The following is a 26,281-nucleotide window of genomic DNA, read 5'->3' as shown; positions in this document are numbered from 1 at the left end:
AGCGACGCCATTTTACTGAGTGGTTTCCGAAACTTCGTTGCATTTTCCCCAAAAATATCTGTCGCTGTATGATTATTTTCGTCAATTGGGACGTCAAACACGCGAGTATTATCCAAGCAAATTATTATGAAAAAATTATAGTTTCAAACAAGTTTCCAGTCGAGTAGAAAGACAAGAAATTACTTTTTATGCAAATTTGCCATTTTCAAGCCTTTCATTTTGGCACTATGCGCAATACTTCAATAGAAGTCCGACAGACTCGGGAACAGTTCAATTTTTTTTCACAGAAGATTCTCATCGCATTGTACCGTCTGGACACTGTCCGATTCCCAGTCTGCTGATCAGTTCATAATAGACAGGATGTCTGCAACTTCAGTATGTTTTCCCGGTACGTCTTTTTTGAGTGAAAAAAAAACTCAAAAAAGCCCATTTTCGAGAGAAACGCACATACACTTAACTAGTTTGAGAAGAAAAAAAATGTTCACACAATTCACACACACGTCTAACTAAAAATATTTAACATGTAGGGAGTCAAATGCCATCTTCACTGATATACAGGTTTGAATATAAGCGCCCAGGAACCTGGTCTCATCCTTAATGGCCTAAAACGAACTTTGAATGGTGATTTTTCAAGACTCATTTTCAAATCATAGCTGTCAAACAATACATTCAAAATGTAGGGGAGGGAAAAAAATAGCGGGCAAACAAACTCCTGGGCATATCCTGAACAAGACTATTCTTCAAATGTGCAATTTGTCACTTAAACAATAAAATTTTATATACAATACTGCAACATCCTATTTGGAAAATCTAGGGTGAGGAAAATGACGTAATGAAAAGACTGGCAATGTACTGTTACGACTTTTTATTTTATTTTTATTGACTCTGTTTACAGTGAAGTATAAGGAGCCACAACATAAAAGAAAAAAATGTGTCAGACAGGTTAACGATATCTATGCATCTGTTGTGTGTTGCGACGTTTCCATGCGGCACGGCGAGAACCACCTATCGTCTGAGTATGCAAATGACCTTTACCAATACCACGATTTTTCTTGCCTAGAAAATAATACACAATATGAATGAACATTCTTGATATGCACAATGGGATTTATATGGAGTAGTTTGTAAAGGCAATCTAAGAAAGCTTAAAAAGTTCTCCTGTGTCCTGAGGATATTGGAGACATATGAAGGAGAAATAGCGAATATTTGAAATTTTAGATTAGCTTCAACTAGCAGCAGATCAAGTGTGCACATCTATTTGCAAAGTAGAATTGAAATTCGATGAATCGTTTATGAGATATTAGTAGAATAGACTTAAACCTAGACAGGGTAACCACAAGGACACTTGGGGCCATTAATTATTCAACCATGTTGAAGGTACAGAGCAACAAGTGCGCATTGACACTATATTTCAATTTCTAAATACTGGTAAGACAAAACAAAACCTACCTGCTGAAGTGAGTCCACGCAATTCGCGGTGTTTATGAACTGGATTACAGATCCATTGTGTGTCTGGATTACGACGAATAGCTTTATGGAATGGGTCTACCATGATTACTTCAAAGAACTTGTAGGTGGAATCCTGACCAACCCAGTAGCTGTTTAGTACACGCAATCCACCACATCTACGGCCGGCTCTTTCCTGCAATTTTAGAGAATAACATTTATGTGAGAATTGATTTGCATTTTAAAACTTACTGTAAAATACTTCATTTTCGCTGAAGGAATGATTTAGTGATAATAAAATCCAGCAAATATAACCTTTTTTTCTATATTTCACATTCAACTCGTCAAAAAAAAATCAGTGAAAATAAATTCAATACAAAACACCCAAAAAAATTTGTCAGCGAAAATTAATTCCACCTAAAATAAAGTATTTTACAGTAATCATAACTTATGCATATATAAATGTATCATATAGTTATTTTTATATTTATATTTTATTCTATAAGATTTATTCCATTGTGATTTATTTAGATTTAATATCGTGAAAATGTAGTTAGTATGTTATTCATACCATTATTTATTAGTATTCATTTGATTTATGCACTTAAAACTGTATATTTCAATTTGCCAATCTGTGCTCTCGCTGTCGCTCGCAAATGTCGTAAATTAAGAAATTTGGACAAGATTTATGAACAAAATAAATATATATTAGTAGGATTTATGAACACATTTTGTACAAAATACCCTTTGCAAATCGCCTTCATTTAATTGTCAAAACTCCACTGTGATCATCACACGTGTTACTACGGTTTGAGTGATTGCCATTTTAAAGTTAAACAATGTCCTGTTACTTCTAAGATTGCAACAATTGTTACATGGTGATCGCGATCAACACAGAACTGCCACTGAATGTATTTTTCCACTCTAAAGTTATTTTGGTGTCATCGCACATGTGTAGTTTAGTTGGCATGCGTTTCAACATACCCCGCGACATTACTCTCAGTATGGGACGGCTTCATGTTGCCCTGATCAAACACGCAATTTTTTTATTTATTGGAAATGGAGACTACGTCAAAAAAGAGCAGACAACAGCTCGACGAGTATTTTTTACAACGAGATGGAGAAATAGTGTTCAGAACCAGAAACCCGTGGGTGCCCTAACCCTGACAGCACCAATAAACAGAAAGTTGATTGTACTGCAGCACGATTTTAGAAATAATGGAAGGTGAGACAATGTTAGCGAATCGATCGAAACGTACTATAATTTGTGTAACATTCTTACCAGGTATTCTTAGCATTGAGATCGAGTTACAAGACCGAAAGTTACTTTAGTTACTTTTTCACTTTAATTCACTTTAATAAAATAAATAGTCATTTTTTGTCATCATAAACATCAATATGGGGGTTTGCATGACAAGCATGGGAGATTACTTCATAATAATATATAGCTTTTTGATTGGTATAGAGTTTTTTTTTTTCTGTGGGAGTCAGAGAAATTCCTCGTGAAAGTTTATTCACAGGATTTAACAGCCCACATATGTCCAGTGCAGTAATCTACTATTTTATGTCCACTATTTGCAGGATAAATGAAATGAAATGAAAATAAACATAATTAGAGCTTAATTTGTACTTACTAGTGCCAGTGGTATTTATTCTTGAGCTTAAGTTATTATTATGTTTATTGTGTTTATAATTGTTTTATGTGGTAATACATACCAAATTTCTTATTTCTTTAGATTACTTTTCCATGGTTAGAGAATAATATAGATACTAAAGTAATGACCTGTGAGTGGTGCATTAAAAGTGGAAAGGTGAATTCATTCACCAGTGGATGTGACTAAAGATTACTGCTAAAAGCATGCCAGAATTGCTGACCACAAATATGTCAAAAATGACTTGTGTTCTTGGCAGTGAACTTAGTGAAGTTTTGAATGATGACTATTTTTCCCACTGTTAACAATGTGAGGTTATCATGAATATGTTTAATTAATACTGAGTTATTCAAATAAAGCTTCTGGTGTCTACATTGCATATTCATAAATGGTACATTTTGTGGATGTCATGAAATTACACACAAAACTAGAGCTCAGGTTGCACCAGCAAGCACCATTTTCAGCATGCTGTTCTTGTTTTCGGCGGACGACAGAGGGGACATCCCCCTCTCGTTCTCTCTCCCTATTGCACTCGGTCACACGAAAATGCTCCGCAGTTTCCAGACAAAGTTTACTGAAACTTTTTTTCTTGATTAGTAAATTTAATATTACCTAGCAAATTCCAGAGAGAGCCCAGCCAATGCATGCATTTCAATTGTTTTTACACATATCTATTTTTTAACCCAGTTCTGCCCATGAAATTAATTATTTGTTAGACAGAAAGGGGCCTTATTAACAGCCAATCATATTACACTCATTAGTGATTTTCACTATTATGATCCAGTGAAAAAAATAAAATCCAGCGAAAATACCTTTTCTCCTGGATTTTACATTCAACTCGACCAAACTCATTGAAAATACCGTAAACAGGTTCTTTCAGCAAAAATTAATTACAGTAAATTGAAGTATTTTACAGTACACAACATTTAGAACACAATTGTCGTTGACGACAAATGTCCCAACAGAGCAAATAGTCTTCACATTTCAAGGAAATTGAACAGGACACTAATATGTAAATAAACTTACCTCAGCTAGTGATTGTAAACTTCTTTGCCATTTTAGTTGGTTCACACCCTGGTTAGTTGGCTTACCATAGGTAGCTCCCTTTGGTACAGGTCGCTTGCGGCCACCACGCCTGAGACGAATGCGGTAAATTACATAACCTAGAAGAGAAGAAGATGCAGATATGAAAATAATATTCCATGCCTTCACTTTGTATAAATATGATACCAGGTATTGACTGTTGCCACTTGTATAACTATTGCTATGCATCAATTATTCAAGATGCTGGCCAAAGTTTGGCTAGATTTTGTTTTGGCTATTTTGAATACATCTGTACATATACGACATGATGTATAATGAATATACAACATAATCAGTCAAAGCATGTCAGGAATATGGCACTAGAACCACATTCATTACAACAAAATTTCAAATCTGTTCTGAGAAACAAAATGACGTGCATCAAGGTCCCATAATGCCTAATGTATGTACCAAGTTTGAACAAACCCAATCAGTCAAAAGTCAAGATCTGGTTACGGAATGCAAGAAATGCTCGATTTCTACGATTTGTAAGCACAAAAATGGTCGTCATTCGACAATCTTGCATCAAATCATGAACCAAATTGATGCGCATACATGTATAATATTATGTATGATGATGCACGCTTGAATGTAATCGGTCCAGGCATGTCTAAGATATAGGTCTGGACACACAAGAACACAGAGGTCAATCCTTACATCCTCATTTTCGGACTGCATCAAAAATGAGACTAATTAGCTCTTATCTGGTCAAGTCAATGTCAAAGTACATGAGGCTGACAGAATATGGGTTAAGATGCATTACATGTTCTATCATTAGTAAATGTAGTACACAGATTTTTTTTCAAAATTTACTAATTTTGAGATGTTACATTATTAAATTATTACATTAAAATGTACATGAGACCTGTTTGCCATTTCTTGATTTCTGTTTTTAATTATCATATTTACTGAAACTTTTGGGAAAAAATCAGAGTGCACCCAGATTATTGGATATGTCGACACGCCTAATATTTTCATGAGAGTGAATTAAGTCAAACCAAGAGCTCCATGGCTGTTTGATAATATACATACAAATGTCACTGGTACAAGACTTACCTTGCTTAGCTCTGTATCCCAAACGTCTTGCTTTATCAGGACGAGTAGGCCTTGGTGCACGATGAATAGCAGTTAGCTGTCGATATTGCCAACATCTCACACGGAGGAGAAACCGCATAGCATCAGACTGTTTCTTCTTCCATACTTCTTGCATGTACTTGTAAGCACCCATCTTGGTCGCCTAAGTGACAAATTACATCAACTTATGACCACACTGTTTAGATCAGCAACAATGTAACAAATGTAACATAACAATGTGTGTAGGAAGTCCAAAGTCATTTTGCACAAGACCCAGTTTAAATAACTGCAAGCGACCCAACATTTTAAACACTAAAACTACATTAACAAAAACTGTATTTCATCCCCAGAAATGTTAAATTCAAAAATATTTCATTCGTAACATCGTGTCTGGGGCAAAATAACAATGACCTTCCTACGGCAATACTATATTTCCCATCTATACAAATGCCTAATTTAACCAGCGACCATTAAATTGTGCTATACTTCGAACAAACTATAGACGGAAAACATGCAAGGACCTGAGCTTGGTCTATTCTGTGTGAATGGATACAGACGACCACTTTCTGGGGGATCGGTGGACATTTACAGGGTGCCCTAACCAGATCGAAAAAAATGTAAATAAACTCTTACAAGAAACTTGGAGCTAAAAGTATTGAATGCGAGATTCCATTTATTCCTCGACTTTCAAGACAAAGGCTAACTTGTACTTGTTATGCCCATACTGTAGACAGAAGTAACAAAATGAACCAAAGATCTTACTTATTGAACGGATCTATGTTGCTTTACGGGGATATCACGACATCCATGTGTCATACAACAATTTTGAATTGCTTTTAAACACACAGTGGTGACTTTATAAAAACAAATAATTGCGGGAATAGATTGTCGATTTATCGCAGCAATAGTTGTATATATCACGGATTAATGATGATTCCAATTTGGCCCCGATTCTGACGGATTTTTAGGACGACCACAAATATAACTTACATACAAGATGGCTGACACGCACGAAAAGACCGACAATATGCGAGAATACCCGAGCTGCACTTGGAAACCGGAAGTAGCCAGATGACAACATGGCTGTGATCCTACGTGGAAGCAGGTAAGTTGGTGTCCAGTTGATTTCTTTCCTGCACGTTTCAACATAAAGAAGCCAGTATTGCTGTCGATGTGAGCATTTTTTGTGTTTGCTTTTGTATTTCCAGATAGAAATATGAGGGAGTAAGTAAATAGACCCAAATGAATAAATTTAGTGTGAGCCTAAAACGGGTATCTAGGCTATTGCTCTAAACTATGGACCTGCTCGACTAATCGTAGTTACTGTCCATTGTCGCATATTCGTGTCAGCTGGGGCTGAAAATACTAATATTTATATTTTGAAAATTATATATTTATTGTATATTCATCTAACTAATTTGCAATAAATTACATAAAACCACAATCACGCCACCATGCAAATGGTGGTACAGTAATCAAGGCAATTATATTCCATGAACCCTGATCAATTAAAAGAAATGTTATATTGATAAAATATTGATTCAATTATAAAACTTCAAATTATGTTTTAATTTCTTTATTGGATTTTCCTATTCTATAAACATTGACGTTATCTTTTATGCAATTAGGTTTGAATATAAACAAAGAGATGTGATTGTGTTACAAGAATTGCAAGGCACTCCCACCTAGTCTTTAGTATAATAGTACCGGTATACCATGCTTTTCGGATATATCATTTTCTATATCAGTCTACACACTTTTTACTAGATATTTTGTACTATTTGTGACATGCATAATACAGGGTTGCATAAAATCCAACAAACAAACTAAAACAAATTGAAACATTACAAAAAAAAAACACGATATATTTAAAAATCTATTGTGATGAAAAGAGCCAAGAAAGCCATGAGCTCATCAGTATTCAAGCTTTGTCGGCATGAATACAATATTGAAGAAGTTTTTTCTAGACTTAGAAATGCCTTTTTGATTACATGTAAATTTATAAATTTTGCGGGCTCAAACAACAAGTATGGTAAGTAGCAAACTCCCTAGGAACATCTCTGTGAGCATTGCAATATAGTTTAACTACATAATATGTAAATGATTTGCAACATTTTTTCACAATCTCACTTCCCCTAGCGCCACTTGAGTTTTGACTAATTATTGTCTGTCTACCGCTATGTACGTACTATGGCTGAGTTGTTGTCCGTTTCCATATTTAATACCTACCTTCTCTAATTGAAATCATGTGGGATGAAACTCCTGATTATACACGTACACTGTATTTGACTTGGGTATGAATGTTTTTTTAATGGAAATTTGGAAGACCTTCACGTTACATTCAAACTAGGAGTTTTTATTTGACATAAGAAGACCTATTATAACACCCATTGCCCATGAGTATCTGCATCTTTCCCTCAATCACAGCTGATTTATGTGATCCCATCAAACATACTCCAAATTCATTAAATAAATCGTTTGCAGATATATATTTTGAATATTACAGTGTACAAGTAGTATCATCACTACAATAAGGCACTAAACCTTTGAACTGTGTTTACGTATTCATTTTCAGGTAGTGGGAGGTTAGGTGGGAGTTATTCATGCAATCAATGCATTGTGATTAGGCTAGTTAATGCCAGAATTTGAAATTAACAAAAGGTTTGTAAATTTGTTATATAAGAAATATTCATGCCTAAGTAAAATTTAAATTATTGCCATCTTCTTTGTTAATGCCATTTATTCTGATAAATTTGTTCTAGTTTTCATTGAATAATTCACTTCATGTTTTACATGAATTTGAAATTTTATGCATTTTTTTTTGGATGTGATAATTTAATAAATATTTAATTAACATTTGGAAACTCTAACTGGCAATTGAAAACTTTTCAGCCAATCATAGCAACTGTGATTTTAAAGTGAACGGTGAGGAAGAATATAATTTCAAAACTACCATAGCATTGAGCCATCAGCATTGTGCATACATGTACGGTAGATGCGGTACAAAATACAATAGCATATCTCATTTGAATTTGGTAACCATAAATGAGTGTAAATAACAACCAAATTTCTATTTAATCTGATTTCTGTTCTTTCAGATACTATATAACAGACCTGCAGAACCAGAATTGATGAAAAGAGTCTGTCACTTTGAATATAGGGTGTTGTAGATATAGTTTTATAACATAAGAGAAAGTCATCAACCATGATGGTATTAATATATGTATCATTTGGTGTTCTCTCGGTACTTTCTGGTATCCTACATTATTTTTCCAGTGGAACCAAACAGGAAGTGATTATCACCTCAAACCCAACTTTTACCCAGTTTCAACGGGGATATTTCTTGGTTTATTTCTTAGCATTAGCTGCAGATTGGCTGCAAGGACCTTATCTTTATAAGCTGTACAGTTATTATGGCTTTATTGAATCGCAGATTGCCGTATTGTATGTATGCGGGTTTGCATCAAGTGTTGTATTTGGTACATATGCTGGGATTTTGGCTGATAAGTTAGGAAGGAAGAAACTTTGTATGACATTTGCTGTTGTGTACTCTGTGTCTTGCCTGACAAAATTATCGCGCGACTATGCCATCCTGATTGTTGGTAGAGTCTTGAGCGGAATATCAACTTCGTTGCTCTTCACTGCGTTTGAAGCTTGGTATGTACACGAACATGTTGAGACCCACGACTTCCCTGCCGAATGGCTGCCAGCAACATTTTCAAAGGCTACTTTTTGGAATGGAATTCTGGCAATCATCGCAGGTATTATTGCAAACATATTGGCCGGAGGATTGGATTTGGGACCTGTGTCACCCTTCATATTCGCAATCCCATTCCTGATGGCATCGGGAACCATTGTGTACTTCACCTGGACGGAGAACTATGGCACGAAACAAGCTAAGCTTTGTAAAGGATGTTTTGATGGCCTTCGTGACATAGTACAGAGTCGTCGTGTTCTTTTAATTGGCATCATTCAATCGCTATATGAAAGTGTCATGTATATATTTGTTTTTCTTTGGACACCGATTTTAGATTCAGAAGGTCCCCCTCTGGGTGTCATATTTTCAAGTTTCATGGTTTGCATAATGCTTGGGTCTTCAGTTTTCAAAATACTCAATGCCAAACGATATCCAATGTTTACTATTCTTAATATTTCCCTTGCCCTTGGGCTGATATCCATGATTATTTGTGTTGGATCCTCTCACCCTAAGTATTTTAGTCCCTCATGTTCGTACATAGCTTTTTTAATTTTGGAATTTGGATGTGGTATGTATTTTCCTGCTATGGGTTTCCTGCGAAGTTTGATCCTACCTGAGGCTCATCGTGCCGGGATTATGAACTGGTTTCGAGTGCCTCTCAATCTCATTGCATGCATTCTGTTGATGGTTTTACATGGTGATCCATCTAGATTGGGTGAAAAAAATATTTTCTTGATATGTGCTATTTTGATGTCAGTAGCAATGATGTGTGGGATCAATTTTGCTGTATTAGTGAAAGACGATGATGATCTGAAAACCAGCACAGAAAATGACAAAGACGAATCAATCACTGCATAATTGGGAATTCTGGTAGTTTTAGCATATTGTAAACAGGTTCACTTCAAATGTGGTCATGAGGTTTGGGAACATTGTTAATTACAGTTAGAATATCAGGTAGAATTATATCTATATTTGTGTATTACCAGGTAGGCTTGGAGATTGCTGGGTAACTCATATGACTGTGGTGCTTGAGTAGAAAACAAACAAACAAACATACATGCAGGGTCTTTTATTCACTATTCCTGCCAGCACTAAAACTTTGTTCCTAAATTAGTTTATTCAGCAGGTAATTTATGCGAGTTTATTTTTTAATTTAATATAAATTTCTCATTAAGGTAGAAGTCTACTCATAAAAGCAGATACCCAGAATTTATTTTATAATAAATTATACTCCTTGGCAATATGAGGATATTGACTTGAGGTCACCAGCCTAATTCTTAAAAAAATGATTGTTCTATTTTTGCTGGTATTGTAACGCATTCACCATAGGTCGCTGGCAGAGATACTATGCCATAACTAAAATTGTAGGCTGGTGAAAAATTTATATATTGTGAATGATGGGGTAGTTTTTGTTTCAAAAATCTGTGTTTTAAAAAGTTCAATTTTTCTTTAACATTGTATTCAATGATTTGTTTTGTGATTTTTTAAAAATACTTGGACAAGATCCCCAAAATGCTGTAACAGTGTCAGTCAGTGTCATGATTTAACATAATAAACCATTGAACATTGTCATGCGATTTCTGACAAACTTTGTCATAAATTATGAGTAGGCTTCTACCTTAAGTTTATTATTTTTTACTTGTAACCTACACTGTATGTGATCAAATGCTGATTAGTCCTTCTTGTCTAATTATGGGAAATGTACCATTTGTATTATAACTCAATGGATGACCTTTGACCTGTGGGGGGGAAAATCGTGTGTTATCTACTAAACTAAAGATTTGGGGATTACGGTCTAACAGCTGTAGGTAGAAGGTATTGACATGGAATTTTAGTTGTTATTCTTTTAAAACAAGTCAGAAAGTACTCCATACTGCAGTGGTATTAGTGTAGTATCCATGATTTACTTTGAATGTATCTGTGTTTTCACAAAATTTGACATCTATGATTTTCATTATGTGTTTATCATTGGATAATTAGAGTTTATAGAAACTTTATACAGTAATTGATTTGAGGCACAGTATTATTATAGTATCTAAACAAAGAGAAGTATAAAGTCAATTTATCCCTCGGAATATATACAAGTGGTAAATTACATAGGTGACATTGTGTACTGTACATAAGAGTATTTTTCCCCCAATGCTTGTAGTTTGAAGTTGACAAACTTGATTTTCGTGTACATGATATTTAAGTGACAATAGCTGTAACAATCAATATTTCTCCAATTTTTATTTTTTAATAAAACATTTTCTGTGTCATTAGTGCCAATTTGTAATAGAATGTGGACACTGAAAGCATGGAGAAAAAGATTGCAGCATGGTTATGTCCAGATCTCCAGAGAGTGCCATCTATTGACATCTGATTTTGTCAAGCAAACCTTGGAGATTACGTCACAAGATGACACCATGCCAAGGGCACTTGAATAAATGACAAATACATTGCCATCTTGTGAGACTAAGCCTCTCTCTGATGGCTTATCATCAATGATTCAATGTGTCATTTCCATAATAGTGTGTGTTGTGCATCACAAATAGTTATGTTCCCCACGACATGACCAATTTTAAAAACTTAACACTAGTTTTCACATTGCATTTTATATGACATAAACTTTGTCACTTTGCCCATGCAGTTGTGTCTAAAACAATATTTTGGTAGGATTTGTTCATTTTATGTGGTTATATTTAAACAAAAAAATGTTCTAAATCACAGCTATTGTCACTTCAATGAGATTATTCAGGTTACAGAATATCTTGACCTATATTTTCTTGGCAGTGTGTGAGTCACAGCAATATGCATGAATATTAGCTTATTTATCTGTACTTTTATTCCCACAATAATGGGGTTAAAATATTTTTATTGTCTTTATATTATTCTCCGTATTACTTTGGGATGGATGATAGTACGCCTTTAATTAAATTTAAAGTGAACACCAGCCTTTCCATTACTGGTTTAGAAGCAAGTGAATTACTTCTGTGAAAACTCTGGTTTAGAGCTATTAAACATTTCACATACAGTGGTAGATTTAATGGCCAAAGCTTGTTAGGTTTTCATGTATGAACCAACTCGTATGCTATTACCAGAGGAAAATCAAACACTGAACACTTATTTGAAGACAATGAACTACTGTGATATGGTTTGCAGCCTCAGAAACCAGGGTTGTCTAAAACTCTTCAGATTGTAAGACTGATTGGAGTAGGACTGTGGGATTTATTTTTTCTGTGTAATTTCACATGTTGAATTTTTAAATAATATTTAATGGGAGGATGTACGCTATATTATCTTTTAAGAATATGATATTATTGTGTATATATACATAAAACTGTACAATGATGTGGGGACTGAAGACAATGTGCCCTCAAAATTGTTTCATAAGCATTTTATAGCATACATGGAACTGTCGCACATCTATTGAAAACAAGTCATTTAGGAGGCATACTGTTGATGGCCAACACAATGCTAAAATCCGTAATGACCCCAGATGTGTTGGTGGTCTGGGTTTTGAAAGACACGCTCAAGAGGTTCGGTGCAGTGGGAAATATGAACAAATAAAGGAAAAGGTTTTTCAGATCTGGAGAAAAGTTAGATAAAATAAAAATTATAGTTGGAATAAATGGCAGTATGTTGTACAATATTATTTTGTCATTTATGGCCTTGCTACATGTACAAAAGTTGCTGTGAATCATCGTACATGGTGAACAAATGTATGCTATGCTTCATATTCTGCATATATAATTGTTGGTTTACAATCTTCATAAAGGCATAACCCAGTGTAAGTTTACTGGAATAAATATCCTACAAGAATAATGGGTTAAATGACCACGAGTGGTTTAATAATATAATTTCTAACATTGAAAATGCAAATGTGAGGTTATTACGAGGATACCTCAAAGTATGCACAAAGACAGTACAGCCGGACTATCGACTGACACGCAGCGGAGGTCGATGAGAAGGTGTACTGTCTCAGTGAATACTTTGATGTATCCTCATAATAACCTCATTTTTATATATCTTTTCCTTCCAAGGATGCATCATGGGAACAGAGACATCCAAAATGTTTAGAACTGAATCAGCAAACTTTGTGTGGAGTCCAGTCAAACCCTGGTGGCAGCCATGTTTGTTTTTGTTACTAGAGGACCCTTATTCGCATAATCATTCCATATTTGGAATTCCCATTTCCTAATATGGTTGGATGAAAATACCCTGTAAAATATGGCAAATTTTACGGCATGCTTTCGTTGACAGATGTATAATATATTTTAATTTTAGGCATCAAAGCAAGTGCATGTATACTAGTATTTGTCTTATTAATGGCAGTGTATGTCATGCTGTAATATCCACATTTTCTAGGTGCTCTTGATGAAAAGTAGATTGAGTCGTTAATGAAAGATTGTCTTGTTTTTGAAAGATTCTTTGTGTCATAATCATGAGTAATGGCTTCCATTCTAAATGCCTTTGATGAAACTTTACTTATTTAGCCAGTATTTATCGATTGAAGATGCCTATTACCCACTTGAATCATTTTCTGTTCAAGGGCTTGAAGCCCATTTTATACAGACTCTGAAATGAAAACAAAAGCCTAACCCTTGCACTGAATGGGATACATCAGATGTCTCTAGGATCTGCTACGCTTTGCAGCATAAATAACTGGATCTTTTACATGTAGTTCCACAATAGGAACATGGAACTGACAGCCCTACAAAAGAATGCAATTCTGCTGTATACAAACACCATGAACCTAGAAAGTGGACAGAATATTTACACTGCCAAGTGTACAGCCAACCAAAGGTGCCAAACCCACAATCTCCCAAATGGACAGACACTCTTACCATTGTGCCACAGGTCTGTCAGTATTAATAGTAGCTTTGTCTTTGTTATATTTGCACATTTGAACATTAAAAATGCTGTGTGTCTTTATGTTGCCTTTCACAAAATAAAAATATTTCTCCATACGAAATAGGAATTTTCATTTGGTCCAAAGATTGACAAAGAAATTACGAAATTGCTATACAAAATCGTATAGTGCATACAACGGAATAGGTTCAGTAGGACTATATTAACCAAAAACGTGATTTGAATATATCGAATGCTGGTCGCAATTTTAGTTTCGTTTTTTTTGTGAAACTGTTTTGATAGGGTATTTACCTAAAATTATGGTCCTCAATTACATAAAAATGTGTGACTAAATTATTTAGTATCATAAACACTACACCTACGAATTATTTGTAAAATAAAAGCAAACATTTTTAAGGCATCAATACTGCCCTCTTTGGTCATATTTGGAAATCTAATTACTGTTGGCCTATGCTTTTAAAATGCAACAATGTATTCAGTTTTATTAAATAGTAACTGATTATCGCATTAGATAATTAATTTCCAATATTCTGAATACTTAATAGCCCTAGATTTTGAATTGCATCTGACCTAGGGTTGATAATGCAGTTTACTCAGCGGCAGTTCTCGTCGGTGTCAACAATTGTACTTTATATATTTAAATATTTTAGAAGAGTCTATGTTAAACTGATGATGGCTTTAGCCCAACTCAATTATACAGCCACTTGGCTACAATGAACGCGACAGTGCTTTTATTATATTTGAGTCGTGTCTTGAAATTCCATACACATTTGAAGCACCTTGCTTAACAGAACTATATTTTCATGGTTGAGTCAATCTCTTAAAGCTCATGACAGCCAATCTGATTTGTACATTACATGCATCTTAAACATTAAGGGCCTGAGATTGTTTGCAGTGGTTGGGTTTTATCAATTAATTTCCTTTGGGCGACTTCCTTTTGAATTTACATCAGCTTGTCAAGAGGACAATAACTGACAATATTCATGAAATAACTAAATTGCTTGCTTTCTGTATTTGAAAAAAAACATCTTTTTAGTGATTTTGCTTGATTTAGAGTGGGGCTTGCCACAAATTTCGTCAGTACGCCCGGGTGACAGACATTCGCTCCACACTTATGCAATTTGTCTATACAGTGTCATTATAAAATCATGGATTTTATTGTTCAAGCTTGTTTTGAACCAAATCTACTTATATTTACAAGGTTCGCCGATTTGGTCACATGGCAATTATGTAAACGACTGTCCAGTTTGGGCGAACTTGGGCTTTTGAATCATATGTGCTTAATTATGCTGAATGAGACAACAGAACATGCTTTATTCAAAAATGTCAAGAAACCCTTTTTTGCTACTTTAAGTATATGACGAGTAAATTGTTTTTTTAAAGAAGTCTGAATCAAACCGTTTGCAGCTCAGTTCAATATTTTGATACAAACTTAGTTGACAATGAACTGTTTTGATCGTTATAAAACTGCATGTCCACCTCTGTTGGGGTGACATTTTTACAATGTTAATTTTTGGTGTTTTTATTGACAAAAATGGTTGTGGTCATCTTGTCTTTGTACCAACTCAGTCTGGGCATATCTGAGAGATGTCCATGCACAAACATTCGCAACAGGGACTAATAAAAAAAATCAGAGCATAATTATGCATAATTTTGAGAAAACAAGTTGACCAGGAACCACAATATTCAAGTAATTTCATGGACCATACAAGTCATTTATAATTTCAAAATTACCTTTTATATAAGTTCATCATGATTAGTAACCATGAATTGGATGAATCAACGCTGGTAAATAAAAATTGAAACTGACTGTTCATTAATCTAAGTATTAAGATACAACCATCATAGCCTTTTTTGTTGATCCTGAGCCATATCACCTCTGACAGGACATGGAATTTGAACGGAAGTGGAAAAAAAGGCAAATACTGAATAGAAAAATTCTCCCGTATTAGACACGGCCATATGCTCAGTAAATGGAACATTTGAATTTAGCTCGAGATTGATACAATACAATCTTTCATGAATAATTTTAACAATATTGCCATGGTAACGCACTATCATAATTAGATGTATGGTGAAATTGTAATGACATACTACATACAAATCTGCAGAATATTGTTCCAAAATTAAATGTGGTGTTCAAATCATTACTAATTTACCTTGTAATGTGTAATAGGTGATTTTCTGTTCACTGCGAGATTTTGCGTAATGTGTGAAAGGTGCAGACTAAACATCTGCTGCAAAAATCAAATAATTTGATTTTGAATTTCTTTTTTTAATCGTTCAATGTTGAAGTGCTGAGCTTTCAGAGTGGAACATGATGTTGAGATGTACTTACCCCAGCAAAATTGAAATGTATATCAAATGTGTACACCGCATTATTAAGTCATGAGATGTTTTGAAGCCACAACAATGCCACGACCTTTGTTTTTTTTTACATTCAATTTCATGTACAAGATTAATCAATTTCATTTGAATTGAGGTTTGGTTCTTCATACATTTGAGCTTCTTTAGTGGTCCGAGATTTGAGGTATAGAACACATATATAATAAACATTTAAATAAAGCTACTGTAAAATACTTTATTTTAGCTGGAATTTATTTTCGCTGAAAAGACTTTTCAGGTGTGTTATATAAAATTTATTTTCACTAATTTTTGGAGAGCTGAATGTAAAAGATAGGAAAAAAGGTATATTTGCTGGATTTTTTATTTTCACTGAAACATTCCTTCAGCCAAAATAGCGAAAATTAATTCCAATCGAAAATAAAGTATTCCACAGTAATCAATATTTAATATTTTTACCCAAAAATTAATCAGAACCTGTAGTTGTAACCATACTATAAAATTTAGTTACAAATTATTATGCACAGATTATTACCAAATTCTCATTGGACCATACATACCGGTTATATAAAATCAATAGATTTTATCTTTATAAGGCTAGTAATTTTAATATGCAGATATTTGTATCTCACTAATTAGTTTTGGTAACTGTGGATCTAATCATCAGGTCTTTGTATAAATAGTCCAGAAAGGTGAAAATGTAATCTTCGAGCTCATCCACAATGATTTGTTGAAGTTTTTCAGGCCCAAGTTTGATTTTTGAGAGGGAGAGCCAAGTTTATCAGCTATTCATGAGAAATGGCCTAGCGGGGACTGCTGGAAATTTTTTAGTTTCATTTATTTAGAGGTGCTAGGTAGGATAACCTCTGAGGCTTTACTTTTGCAGTCTATAGCCTAGTCATCCCCTATTTACAAATCAGTTATTAATAACAGTTGAGGATTGTTAAGATGACTGTATTTAAATAGTGTGATGTGCAATGTGGAGTCGCCTGAAATTACAAAATGATCGTGAAATTAAAAGATGAACATTTATTTCAAGAAATACTGATGTAATTAATCGAGTCAGTGAAAGTCAGGGTTCATCTCTAACTGTTTTGTTATCGTTGTTCCTAATTCACAAAGTGTGTATGTATTAGGCACGTTGTGCATTTTTTGGAATGCCAATAATATCTCATTTCTGTTTTATGTATGCACACAGAATTTCATCTTCATTGCATATCATTGTACAATGAAAATAGATAATATAAAAGTACAGCCTGTGTAGCTGACCAGAAACAAATTTGTCATTTATTTAGGCCTAGCCTAGCATAGCATAGCAAAAATTATAAACTACATTGATTTTGTGAGAGACAAGTCTTTATTCATTAATTGTAGTTAGGTGCTGGCCATTATGTCTTGGTACATCACTACAAGATACAGAAATAACCAAATATCATGTCCCAACACAAAAGCACTTTTTATTATCAAAAATCAACAAATCTGCATTCCAGTATCAATCAGCTCAATACACTTCTGTCTGTACAGATTTCCCGTAATAACAGTCATAGTGTACTCTCAAATCTCTTTGTTCAGGTACAAGTTGATACACACAACTTTTCACACTACCCAGGGTGGTGTCCTATTTTTTCGCATCAAGAATTGAATTTTCCGGTGCATTTCATCATTGTATATCCTCTTAACAGTTTCATATTCTATCCTCTGCCTCTTGCGGAAAGGCTTTTCAAAATAACGCCTTCTCTTAACTATTTCTATAATATTCTCTCTTCCCAGCATACTGCAAGACAGAATCGTAGACAAAAATGATTGTATAATATCCTAGTTCTATTTTGACACCTTTGCATATTGAAGGCCACACACACATTTTACTCTATACATCAGAACTTCATGATTGGGTAACCAATTTCAAGGCCAAAATTGACAAAATTACTTTAGTATATAGGAATAATAGAAATAAAGAGGATATTTGCATTTCTATAAGGCAACCAAGGTAAACTGGTAAGGCATTTATTTGATTTTCATGAAATAAAAGCACTAGTAAAAAAAAACAAATTGCATTTACAATATGTTGGATTATTAAAATACAAGGTACATATTTGGTGGTTCTGTGTTTATTAATGTGTACTGTTTCTTGTAAAACGTAATCAATTCTGGAAACCAATATATTAAACTAGGTTGCCAATGGCCATCAGTTTTTTTGTTTTTGTAGTGCCTTGAATTTATTAGCACATTTGCCTTTTTTAATAAGACAAAAGCACTCTTTGCGGACAGCTAAAAGAAAGTCAGCTTAGACTTTCAGTTGTGAGACATGACATAACAAAAATAGCCAGTGATACATTTCGAAAATAAAAAATACAAAATAAACGTAATCAGAGGCGCCGACTACATGCGTTGAAAATAAATAGAACATGTTATGACACAGTCTCACCAACAAGGAACAGAGCATGTGGTCCACTAAGGAAACTTAGCAATGGCGCAGTTAGACATATACATCTGTTTAAGACAGAGACTCCTCCGATCTTATATGAGCAGATTCATGTGGATTACCAACAACACTACGATAATGAAGACTTTCCGTTTCCGACATTGTAAAATTATTTTATTTTTATGTAGAGAAATACAGTATTTTTACCAAGTAAAATCATATTTATTGAAGTTATGACAAATAAAAGGCACACATATAGAGAATATACTGTAAAAAGGTTAATTATTCTGGGTTTTAATTTTGCTTATTACGCTGACTGGAAAATGCGCTTAATTAAAACCTAGTAAATATATAAAATTTAGCATAGAACACATTATTTAAATGATAAAACTGAATTTAAAACCCACTGAATATGGTAAAAGTGATAAATGGTAAATTAGCAAATTTTAAACCCAGTGAAAATTAGTAATTTTACGGTAGCAAAATATCTTTTTTTTTTCTGTGATATTTGTGTGTAATCAGTAAATATGAAAATAATTTACGGGTGCATATGGAATACATTTCGTTATGAAATAATCTCAATACAAATTTCAAAATTATCTTGTCAAAATAAGTTTTTTCAGGGTTTTTTTTTTCTCCCAAAACACAAACAAATTTCATAATTTCGAGAACGAAAAGTCTTTATCGTAGTGTTCGACTTCCTGAAAAATGCACACAGATAAGAAGACCAGCGTTAGAAAGATATTCGGGAGCAAATTTAATCTTCACTCAAGGCTATCTTGAAGGGCTGCGGGAAATTGACCCTTACCAAAACATATTTATGATTTACTCAGGATAAAGCTATCCGAGTGTTTGAAACAGAGTACCGTAAAATCTGTATTAGAAGCCGCATCTCTAATAGAAGTCGCACCCATTCTTTTTGAATAATTGAGAACCAAAAATTCGTCATTTCTCATATGTGTAGATGCTCTAATAGAAGCCTCATCCCCTCTATTGCATTGTACCATTTTAATAGAAGCCGCAGTTTCTAATACAGATTTTACAGTACTAGTATATCTAAAGTCAAAGATACACAAAAAAACAAACTTTCGTGTGGGATTATTGCAAATATGGTCAATGACACAGATTCCTTTTTAATTTTTCCAAGACGCGGCAAACTCATGCTCATGACCGAATGTTGATAACTCGCCAATTCACCATACTCGTGGTGGTGAACTGTTTAGCTGATTTTTCAAAATATGGATATTCAATTCATATTCATTCCAACTTATTTGAACATTCTTTGTGAAATTTGAGACATTGTTCAAAAAATCTTGCACAGGGATATGTCTGTCAGCTAAAATACGCAATCATCAAGGCAGAACTAGAAATTATTGCTGATATAATCACGTTTTTTATCGAAAGTTGAATACTTGAAATAGTACCGGGTACTGTCACATGTCCTTCGTCTTTATAGCCAAATAACTGCCGCAGTCCGCTTCATTGAATGTTTAGTTTGATGATTGATAAACATATATTCATTATGAGACTGTTGCTTTCAAGTCGTGTTAATACAAAGACAATTTAAACTTGTTCCTTCCGTTGCCAATGTATTCAATATACGGAAATAGCATGTGTGTGTGTGTGTGCGTTTGGGTGAGTGAAAGATGCAGGTGAGACTCCTTGATGCAACAAGTTCTATTTATTTCGAACACATGTGGCCTTTGATTGCATATTTTGTTCTTTTATTCTCGAAATCTATCACTGGCAGCGTTTGTTTCGTCATGTCTCACAACTGAATGTCCAAGCTGATTTTGTTTTGGCTGTATATCGTTAAATACACAATCAAAATTTGTGACATGAAAAAAGGTTTTAAAAATTTTCAACAATTTTCCCCCAAAAGAAACATTTGTTAGTTTTGTCACTCTAAGCCTTGTAACTTCAACTGACCGTTTATTTCACAAGTTTTTGTTAGGTTATTCTTCTTTTATTTATAACAACTCATGACCAAATAATTTTTTTTAAATCCCATACACATTTCTTTGCATGAGGTTCATTTGAACAAGATGTTAAAATTTCAAATGAATCGGCCCACTCACTCTTTATTTACTGTGGTTCAAATTTAGTCGAGACGGTTGAAAATAAAATTGGAGAAAACATCAGTTTTGTACTGACAATAATGACTTGTGCAAACGTTATTAATATTATTCCCTATTCACATTTATAGTTCTTTTTGTAAAGATTTTCAGTTTGAAAATGATTAAATTGAAGAAAAAAAAAAAAAAATTCAAAAATGTTCTATCACAGCAACCATTTTTAATCCTTTATAAACATGCCTGTGTTGTTTTAGAGGATAATCTACACTTGACTTGTAATGTATCTGCAAACAATGTTGTTGTTGTTGTTGTAGGTTTATTCATGGAGCTAAAAAAAGAATTTTTAGCTCCATGGATTATTGAAGAACAAGGGATATTGATAATCTATGGTGTGAGATCATGATCATGCTCACTTGTTTTGAATTCAAGGCAAAGACATAGTCAATTGCTTATTTTGGTTGACTGTAAAACACAATTAGAATAAGGAGCTTCACAGAATGTGGTACTTGTCAAATGCTGCAAAATCTGATATTCTCAATTGATACATGAACTACATAAGGTTTTTTTTAGATATCACGCCGACCTGGCAATTTTATGTCACGTGAACCAGCGTGATTCAACTCGTAGAAGTACATTCTCACAGTCGGAGCTACGTCACGATCCCCCAAACGTTGCCAGGACCAATGACAAACAGGAAAAGACAATGAATTTTCGGATTAACACCTCGGTTTTCCCCCAAGCTAAGCAAATTTCCCCCAAGCTAGCAAAACAATCATTTGTCTTCTACTGACTTCCTGTTCCGGTCCATCTGTGAGAATGTACAATGACTCATCCTTTTTTGAGCGTGTTCAAGGCAATGATGCGACCAGTATTCGAAACCAACAGACGGTCTGTGATCGAGAAATTTAAGTTTTAGAGCTGCCTCTTTTGACATTAGTATCTTCTTTTTTAATCTACCACATTTGCGCTTTCGGAATTTGCCAAGCATTGTAAACAGCGATGCTTCACTTCCAAATACTGAAGTGCAACTGAAGGTCACACTCAAAATCCTGTGATCCTTTTCCTGCAAACACAATGCAGCATCTCCCAAATATTGCTTATCGTAATTTCTTGTCATCCGTGAACCGCTAAGTTGAATCACAAACAGTACAATCAAGTCGAAAGATCCCGGGCCTGAGACATATTATGTGTTTTTTATCATACTTCCCAAACTTCTTTAACGTAATATTATTGGTTTGTCCACAGGACTGTGGTTTGTCCTTTGGCTTAGACAATGGAGCTTTTGGCCAATCACAATTACTTGAACATGATACAAATGCTTAATTTATTAGGATATATTCAGTAAAAGGTCACCCAAATCTATTGCTATTCTGTTTATTCAAAAACGATAAAAAATAACACGAAATTCAACAACAAAATAGTTTTGTCAATATTTCAATCAGCTGCAGCCATTTTGGAAAACCGGTGTACTTTTGCGTTGATTTTAAAATAACATTTCCGATATTTTGAAACAAACTGAATACTTACTTGTTGAGCGATCTATATGCTGCATCGACATTTCCGTTTTGGACCATTACGGTTCTAGCTATGAAACGTAAATGCCTCATTTTCAGCCAGGTACAATCAACGTGACGGAAGTGTTCAGAAGTTTGGGGTCACGACCTCTATATGCTAACGTAAATCGGGGGATTTATATGTCGCAAAAATATTTCAGTCCAAAATGTAATGTGTATGCTTGAAAATTCTGGTTTAGAAATTTTCTTACGTTTGTTACGCAACATTCTTACTTTTCTGTTATATATATTAATATCAAGTGATTAATAGCAAGAACACGATAGGTTTTTTTTCAGGGTTACACTGTCGTTGTGCTGAAGTGAGCTTCAACAAGATGCATTTAAAATATTCTCTTTTAAAACCTTACTATTTTATCATCTATAATTTATGTACATTTATGTGCTATGAAAATATAAAAGAAAAGTGAAGTTAAAGTTGTTTATCTGAATTTATTAACATTGTTGGTAGATGCGACTTTTAATGTGCGTGACTCCCCCTGGTGAAAAGATCTTTTACGGCATAGGCCTCAATCTTCAGAGAAGCGCGAAAACATTGACTTCCGTGCATTCACCTGACCTGGAGAAAATGGTGAGTACCATTGATACATTGAAATGCACATATAATAGTTGATCATAACACCAACACGCCAATGTCTGTAATTTGCACAATATACTTCTGTATCCACGCTTATCTGACGTTATACCCTTGAACGTAACCGATAAACCACGTTCATCTGACACAAGGCAGGTGTGGTCGCTCGATGTGAAGTCGGCGGAGCGTCAAGCCTGCAACATCGAAGACTGCCTCTGTTTCACCCATTGTTGCGATAACATGCTGATTCTGAAGTCCTGTTTACGAGAAAGCTGTGTATTTTGACAGGGATGCTAGGAATTCAGTTAGGGGAGAATTTTGATGAGACTTGAAGTCACATGATTCTGGTTGACGCTTTGCTCGTTTAAATTCTCTCATCTCAATAATAGGGACGGGCAAATTAATAATGGGTATAGGTGTCGGACGGAGGTCAGTCAACCACGTTGGAAGATGGATTGTTTGCTTTTAAATCCAATCTTCACGATCAAATGCGAAGTGTATAAATTAGAGTTGTGTTGTATGCCCAAACGTTCTGGAATATTAGGGATGAAATAGAACCCTAAAATAATATATAATTTTAAGGATATATTTGAGATCAAAATGCATATATTTATAATGTTTCCTTGTACGATGCTATGCATACTGGTGGTGCTGGTAGCATATCATTGCTATTATGGTGATCATCCATGTCAAATTAAATGTGGTATGATTGGGTAGTTGAACAGTTCTACATGCAATTTATTAAATTATGGCTATATAACACTGTACCACGTTAATATTGAAAAAAAATGTGACATTATTTATTTTATAAAACTTAAATGAATAACTACTGTATCTATGCTTGTACCTTTCTATCATCCAAAGCTTGGACATTAATGGCCTCATTAACATAACAATGCTACATGATTGTTATTGTTATTTGCATTGAAGTGTCTTTAGTACATTCTTTTGTGAAGTTTTACCCCCCAGTAAACTAAGAAAGGCATCCAATGCTTCACTTGAAGTTATGGTGTTTCGCTGCATTTCACTGCTGTCAGATATGCACGTAGTATTGTATTTACAATATGTCGGGTCAGCGTTCTTTGCCCTTCCCACAGGCCTTTGAACTTAAATAAAATAGAAAGTTTGTTGCTAATGCCAAGCTTTTTATTCCATTTATATATTAGCTGTACTATATTCTGTAAAAGGTTTCTTGAATAGTATGTCTTAAAAAAACTTTACACATAAACAATTTGCATTCATTTAATTTATTAGACAGATTTTTATCACAGGTACTCTCTCATCTGGACTGTACTTTGGATTGTGAGAAACTATAATTATGAGAAAATGTCTTAAAATTATAATACACTAATAATAGTGTATTAGTACTGTGTTCTGACCTGGATTTGACCAGCTGTGGCCAACTATTTTTATACTTTGGGTCTTTGAAAACGTCAGCTAACCAGAACTTGTTGATTTTTTTTTTCAGTGTATGAAACACATTTTCTGCTCATCAAAAACTCGCTGTAGATGTGTAAAATTTGTGAGGCCCAATATCTTCCTCTTGCCACAGTTTTGGGGTTTCATATTTATGAAAATGTGTCCACAAGCCCTTCCTAGTAATCAGCAAGATTGGACTAAACAAATGCTGACTGTGTTGTAGTTATGATGGCACATCCTAAAATTAACTCTTATTCTGTAGTTGTAATTCACTATGAAATTAATAGTTTTTAATATTTGTCATAATGCTGTGATAACTCGTTATTTACTACCAGTACATCCCATGTGTCATCAGTTGACAGATGTGTCTGCCAACCAAGGCCACCTAACTTGCTCTATTTAGGATACTAATTACTGGTAATCAGAATTAGTTGTATGCAACAATGGTTCGTGATTCACTCTTAGTTGTCTTTCATTGATTCATAACATGGTAACTGGCTAGACTGTAATCACTTCGCAGGCAGTAATTTCATTTGACTTTAACAAATTCAGATACCACCTCTAAGCTTTTCATAGATTAGATGAAGTTTTAAATCAATAGCCCAAATTATACATGTTATTGTTTAGTATTTTCTTTTTGAAATTTAACGATTTCATTATTTGAGTAAGGAAATGAAATTTCATCATTCTTTGTTACTTCCTTTAATTAAAGTCTCCCATTTACACGACTTCTCAGTCCCATAATTTGGAATTTTTCCTGAAAATTTATTGCTTGCAAAATTAAAATTTAATGCATGTTAAAATCATTCAAAATCACGTCTGTCAATGTACATTTCTCAGTTATCAACATTATGTGTATTTCAAAACAATTTTGTGTGTGTATTCTTGGGAACAGTTTTAGACATTTAATAATGTCACTGTTGGTTCTGACTTTTTAGGTGCAAGTTTTTATAGTGCATTTTGACCTCAGAATCCATATTTTATCATCTATGTTGTGTTCGTTTTGTATTCATGTCAAGATTGATTTGTTTTCTGGTATTTATTGTTGCAGCAGTTTCAATATTTCTTCCACACAATTGCAGAAGTTTTTTTCAGCTTCATTAAGTTTTAAGACATGTTAGTACTTGGCTATTCTGCTTGGCAGGAGGAGCATTATAGAACACCATTGACCTTCTGGTGAACCGTGCTGCAAGATCAGCTGAGCTGCTCAATTAAAAATAAGTCTGTCTCTGAATCAATTAGTGGGATTATTGACATGTATGTACATAATGGCTTGTCTGCAGTTTTGAGCTAAGATCTTAGCAGATTGACCTTGTCAAATTGACACGTGATTGGTGTAGCACAAAGGTTATCTAGGTTTGTTTGAAGTTAATGTTTAAAGCAGGGATGGTCATCTCATTTGTGCACAGAGTATACCATGCTGACCCAGGGTAATTATGCCTCATTTGGAAGATAGAATCTAATTAAACCATATATTGAATCGACTTTCATGTTTGAAATGTAAACCAGTATTGAGGTATGCAAGTGTTCTGTGATACTTTTTACTTTATATAGTTTTGCAATGAACTTATTCAGTTATAGCATTATGAATATAAAATACTAGTTCCTTAGCTTCAGAAAAAATTACTTATTGTAGGTTTGTAATGGATCTGTGTGCTTAAGGCATCATCCTGTTTAGATTATGCTGCAGGTTTTTCAAGCAAATCAATATTTCAGTTTGAGTTTACTAGTAAATATCTTACATCATAGTCATCCATGAAAACTAGGTTACTTTAGAGAAGGAGAAATATTCACAGGGTTTAATTTTCACAGTTTTAATTTTGTTAGGTATATTCACTATGTATTATTAATTTCACTGGTTTGTGAAGGAAACAATAGTTTCTATTGTTAAATTTGCATATTCACTGCATATTCATTTAGCTTGTTTTGCTATCAGTGAAATACTGTAAAATACTTTATTTTAACTGGAATTAATTTTCACTGAAAAGACTTTTGGGGTGTTGTATGGAATTTATTTTAACTGATTTTTGACAAGTTGAATGTAAAATATAGGAAAAAAACTGAATCATCCCTT

The 26,281-nt window shown here is 34.1% G+C and overlaps 4 protein-coding genes across 6 annotated transcripts in view; 2 read left to right on the top strand and 2 right to left on the bottom strand.

Annotated features, from left to right (window-relative positions):
• Positions 1-850: 850 nt before the first annotated feature.
• Positions 851-6,376, bottom strand: LOC100371985 (large ribosomal subunit protein eL15). 2 transcript variants are annotated; one of them, XM_006821948.3, is made up of 5 exons: positions 6,246-6,376; positions 5,238-5,418; positions 4,125-4,261; positions 1,450-1,642; positions 851-1,056 (listed from the first exon to the last, which is right to left on the bottom strand). In XM_006821948.3, exons 2-5 carry the CDS (start codon positions 5,407-5,409, stop codon positions 944-946), a joined length of 615 nt encoding a protein of 204 aa, XP_006822011.1. In that variant the 5' UTR covers positions 5,410-5,418; positions 6,246-6,376; the 3' UTR covers positions 851-943. The 2 variants fall into 2 exon arrangements, with proteins under 2 accessions (XP_006822011.1, XP_077869113.2); XM_078012987.2 differs by having other exon boundaries at positions 6,250-6,286.
• Positions 6,321-12,563, top strand: LOC100372737 (solute carrier family 61 member 1-like). Of its 2 annotated transcripts, XM_006821954.3 has the most exons (3): positions 6,321-6,360; positions 7,831-7,916; positions 8,354-12,563. In XM_006821954.3, exon 3 carries the CDS (start codon positions 8,461-8,463, stop codon positions 9,808-9,810), a length of 1,350 nt encoding a protein of 449 aa, XP_006822017.3. In that variant the 5' UTR covers positions 6,321-6,360; positions 7,831-7,916; positions 8,354-8,460; the 3' UTR covers positions 9,811-12,563. The 2 variants fall into 2 exon arrangements, with proteins under 2 accessions (XP_006822017.3, XP_085357262.1); XM_085501136.1 differs by lacking the exon at positions 7,831-7,916 and having other exon boundaries at positions 6,322-6,360.
• A 4,921-nt stretch (positions 12,564-17,484) lies between these two features.
• Positions 17,485-22,327, bottom strand: LOC144360102 (small ribosomal subunit protein bS21m-like). Its single transcript, XM_078012989.2, has 2 exons — positions 22,171-22,327; positions 17,485-17,920 (listed from the first exon to the last, which is right to left on the bottom strand). Exons 1-2 carry the CDS (start codon positions 22,248-22,250, stop codon positions 17,743-17,745), a joined length of 258 nt encoding a protein of 85 aa, XP_077869115.2. The 5' UTR covers positions 22,251-22,327; the 3' UTR covers positions 17,485-17,742.
• A 380-nt stretch (positions 22,328-22,707) lies between these two features.
• The window catches only part of LOC100372131 (dihydropyrimidinase-like), a 47,630-nt gene continuing 44,056 nt past the window's right edge, over positions 22,708-26,281 (top strand). Inside the window, exon 1 of the mRNA XM_085501135.1 lies at positions 22,708-22,785. The gene's annotated coding sequence lies outside the window, so the exon portion shown is untranslated. The remainder of the gene's footprint in view (positions 22,786-26,281) is intronic.

This window comes from Saccoglossus kowalevskii, chromosome 7 (assembly GCF_978046115.1).
Source record: "Saccoglossus kowalevskii chromosome 7, keSacKowa6.1, whole genome shotgun sequence".
Taxonomy (NCBI): Eukaryota; Metazoa; Hemichordata; class Enteropneusta; family Harrimaniidae; genus Saccoglossus; species Saccoglossus kowalevskii.
Note: the sequence above shows the minus strand (reverse complement) of the source record. Positions and strands in the feature narration are given on the sequence as shown.

Coding starts and splice junctions, on each gene's coding strand:
- LOC100371985 (XM_006821948.3), bottom strand. CDS start 5,409: ATGGGTGCTTACAAGTACATGCAAGAAGTATGGAAGAAGAAACAGTCT. Junction 4,262..5,237: donor GGGATACAGAGCTAAGCAAG/GTAAGTCTTGTA, acceptor CTTCTCTTCTAG/GTTATGTAATTTACCGCATT. Junction 1,643..4,124: donor GTTTACAATCACTAGCTGAG/GTAAGTTTATTT, acceptor CTAAAATTGCAG/GAAAGAGCCGGCCGTAGATG.
- LOC100372737 (XM_006821954.3), top strand. CDS start 8,461: ATGATGGTATTAATATATGTATCATTTGGTGTTCTCTCGGTACTTTCT.
- LOC144360102 (XM_078012989.2), bottom strand. CDS start 22,250: ATGAGGCATTTACGTTTCATAGCTAGAACCGTAATGGTCCAAAACGGA. Junction 17,921..22,170: donor GCATATAGATCGCTCAACAA/GTAAGTATTCAG, acceptor TCTGTCTTGCAG/TATGCTGGGAAGAGAGAATA.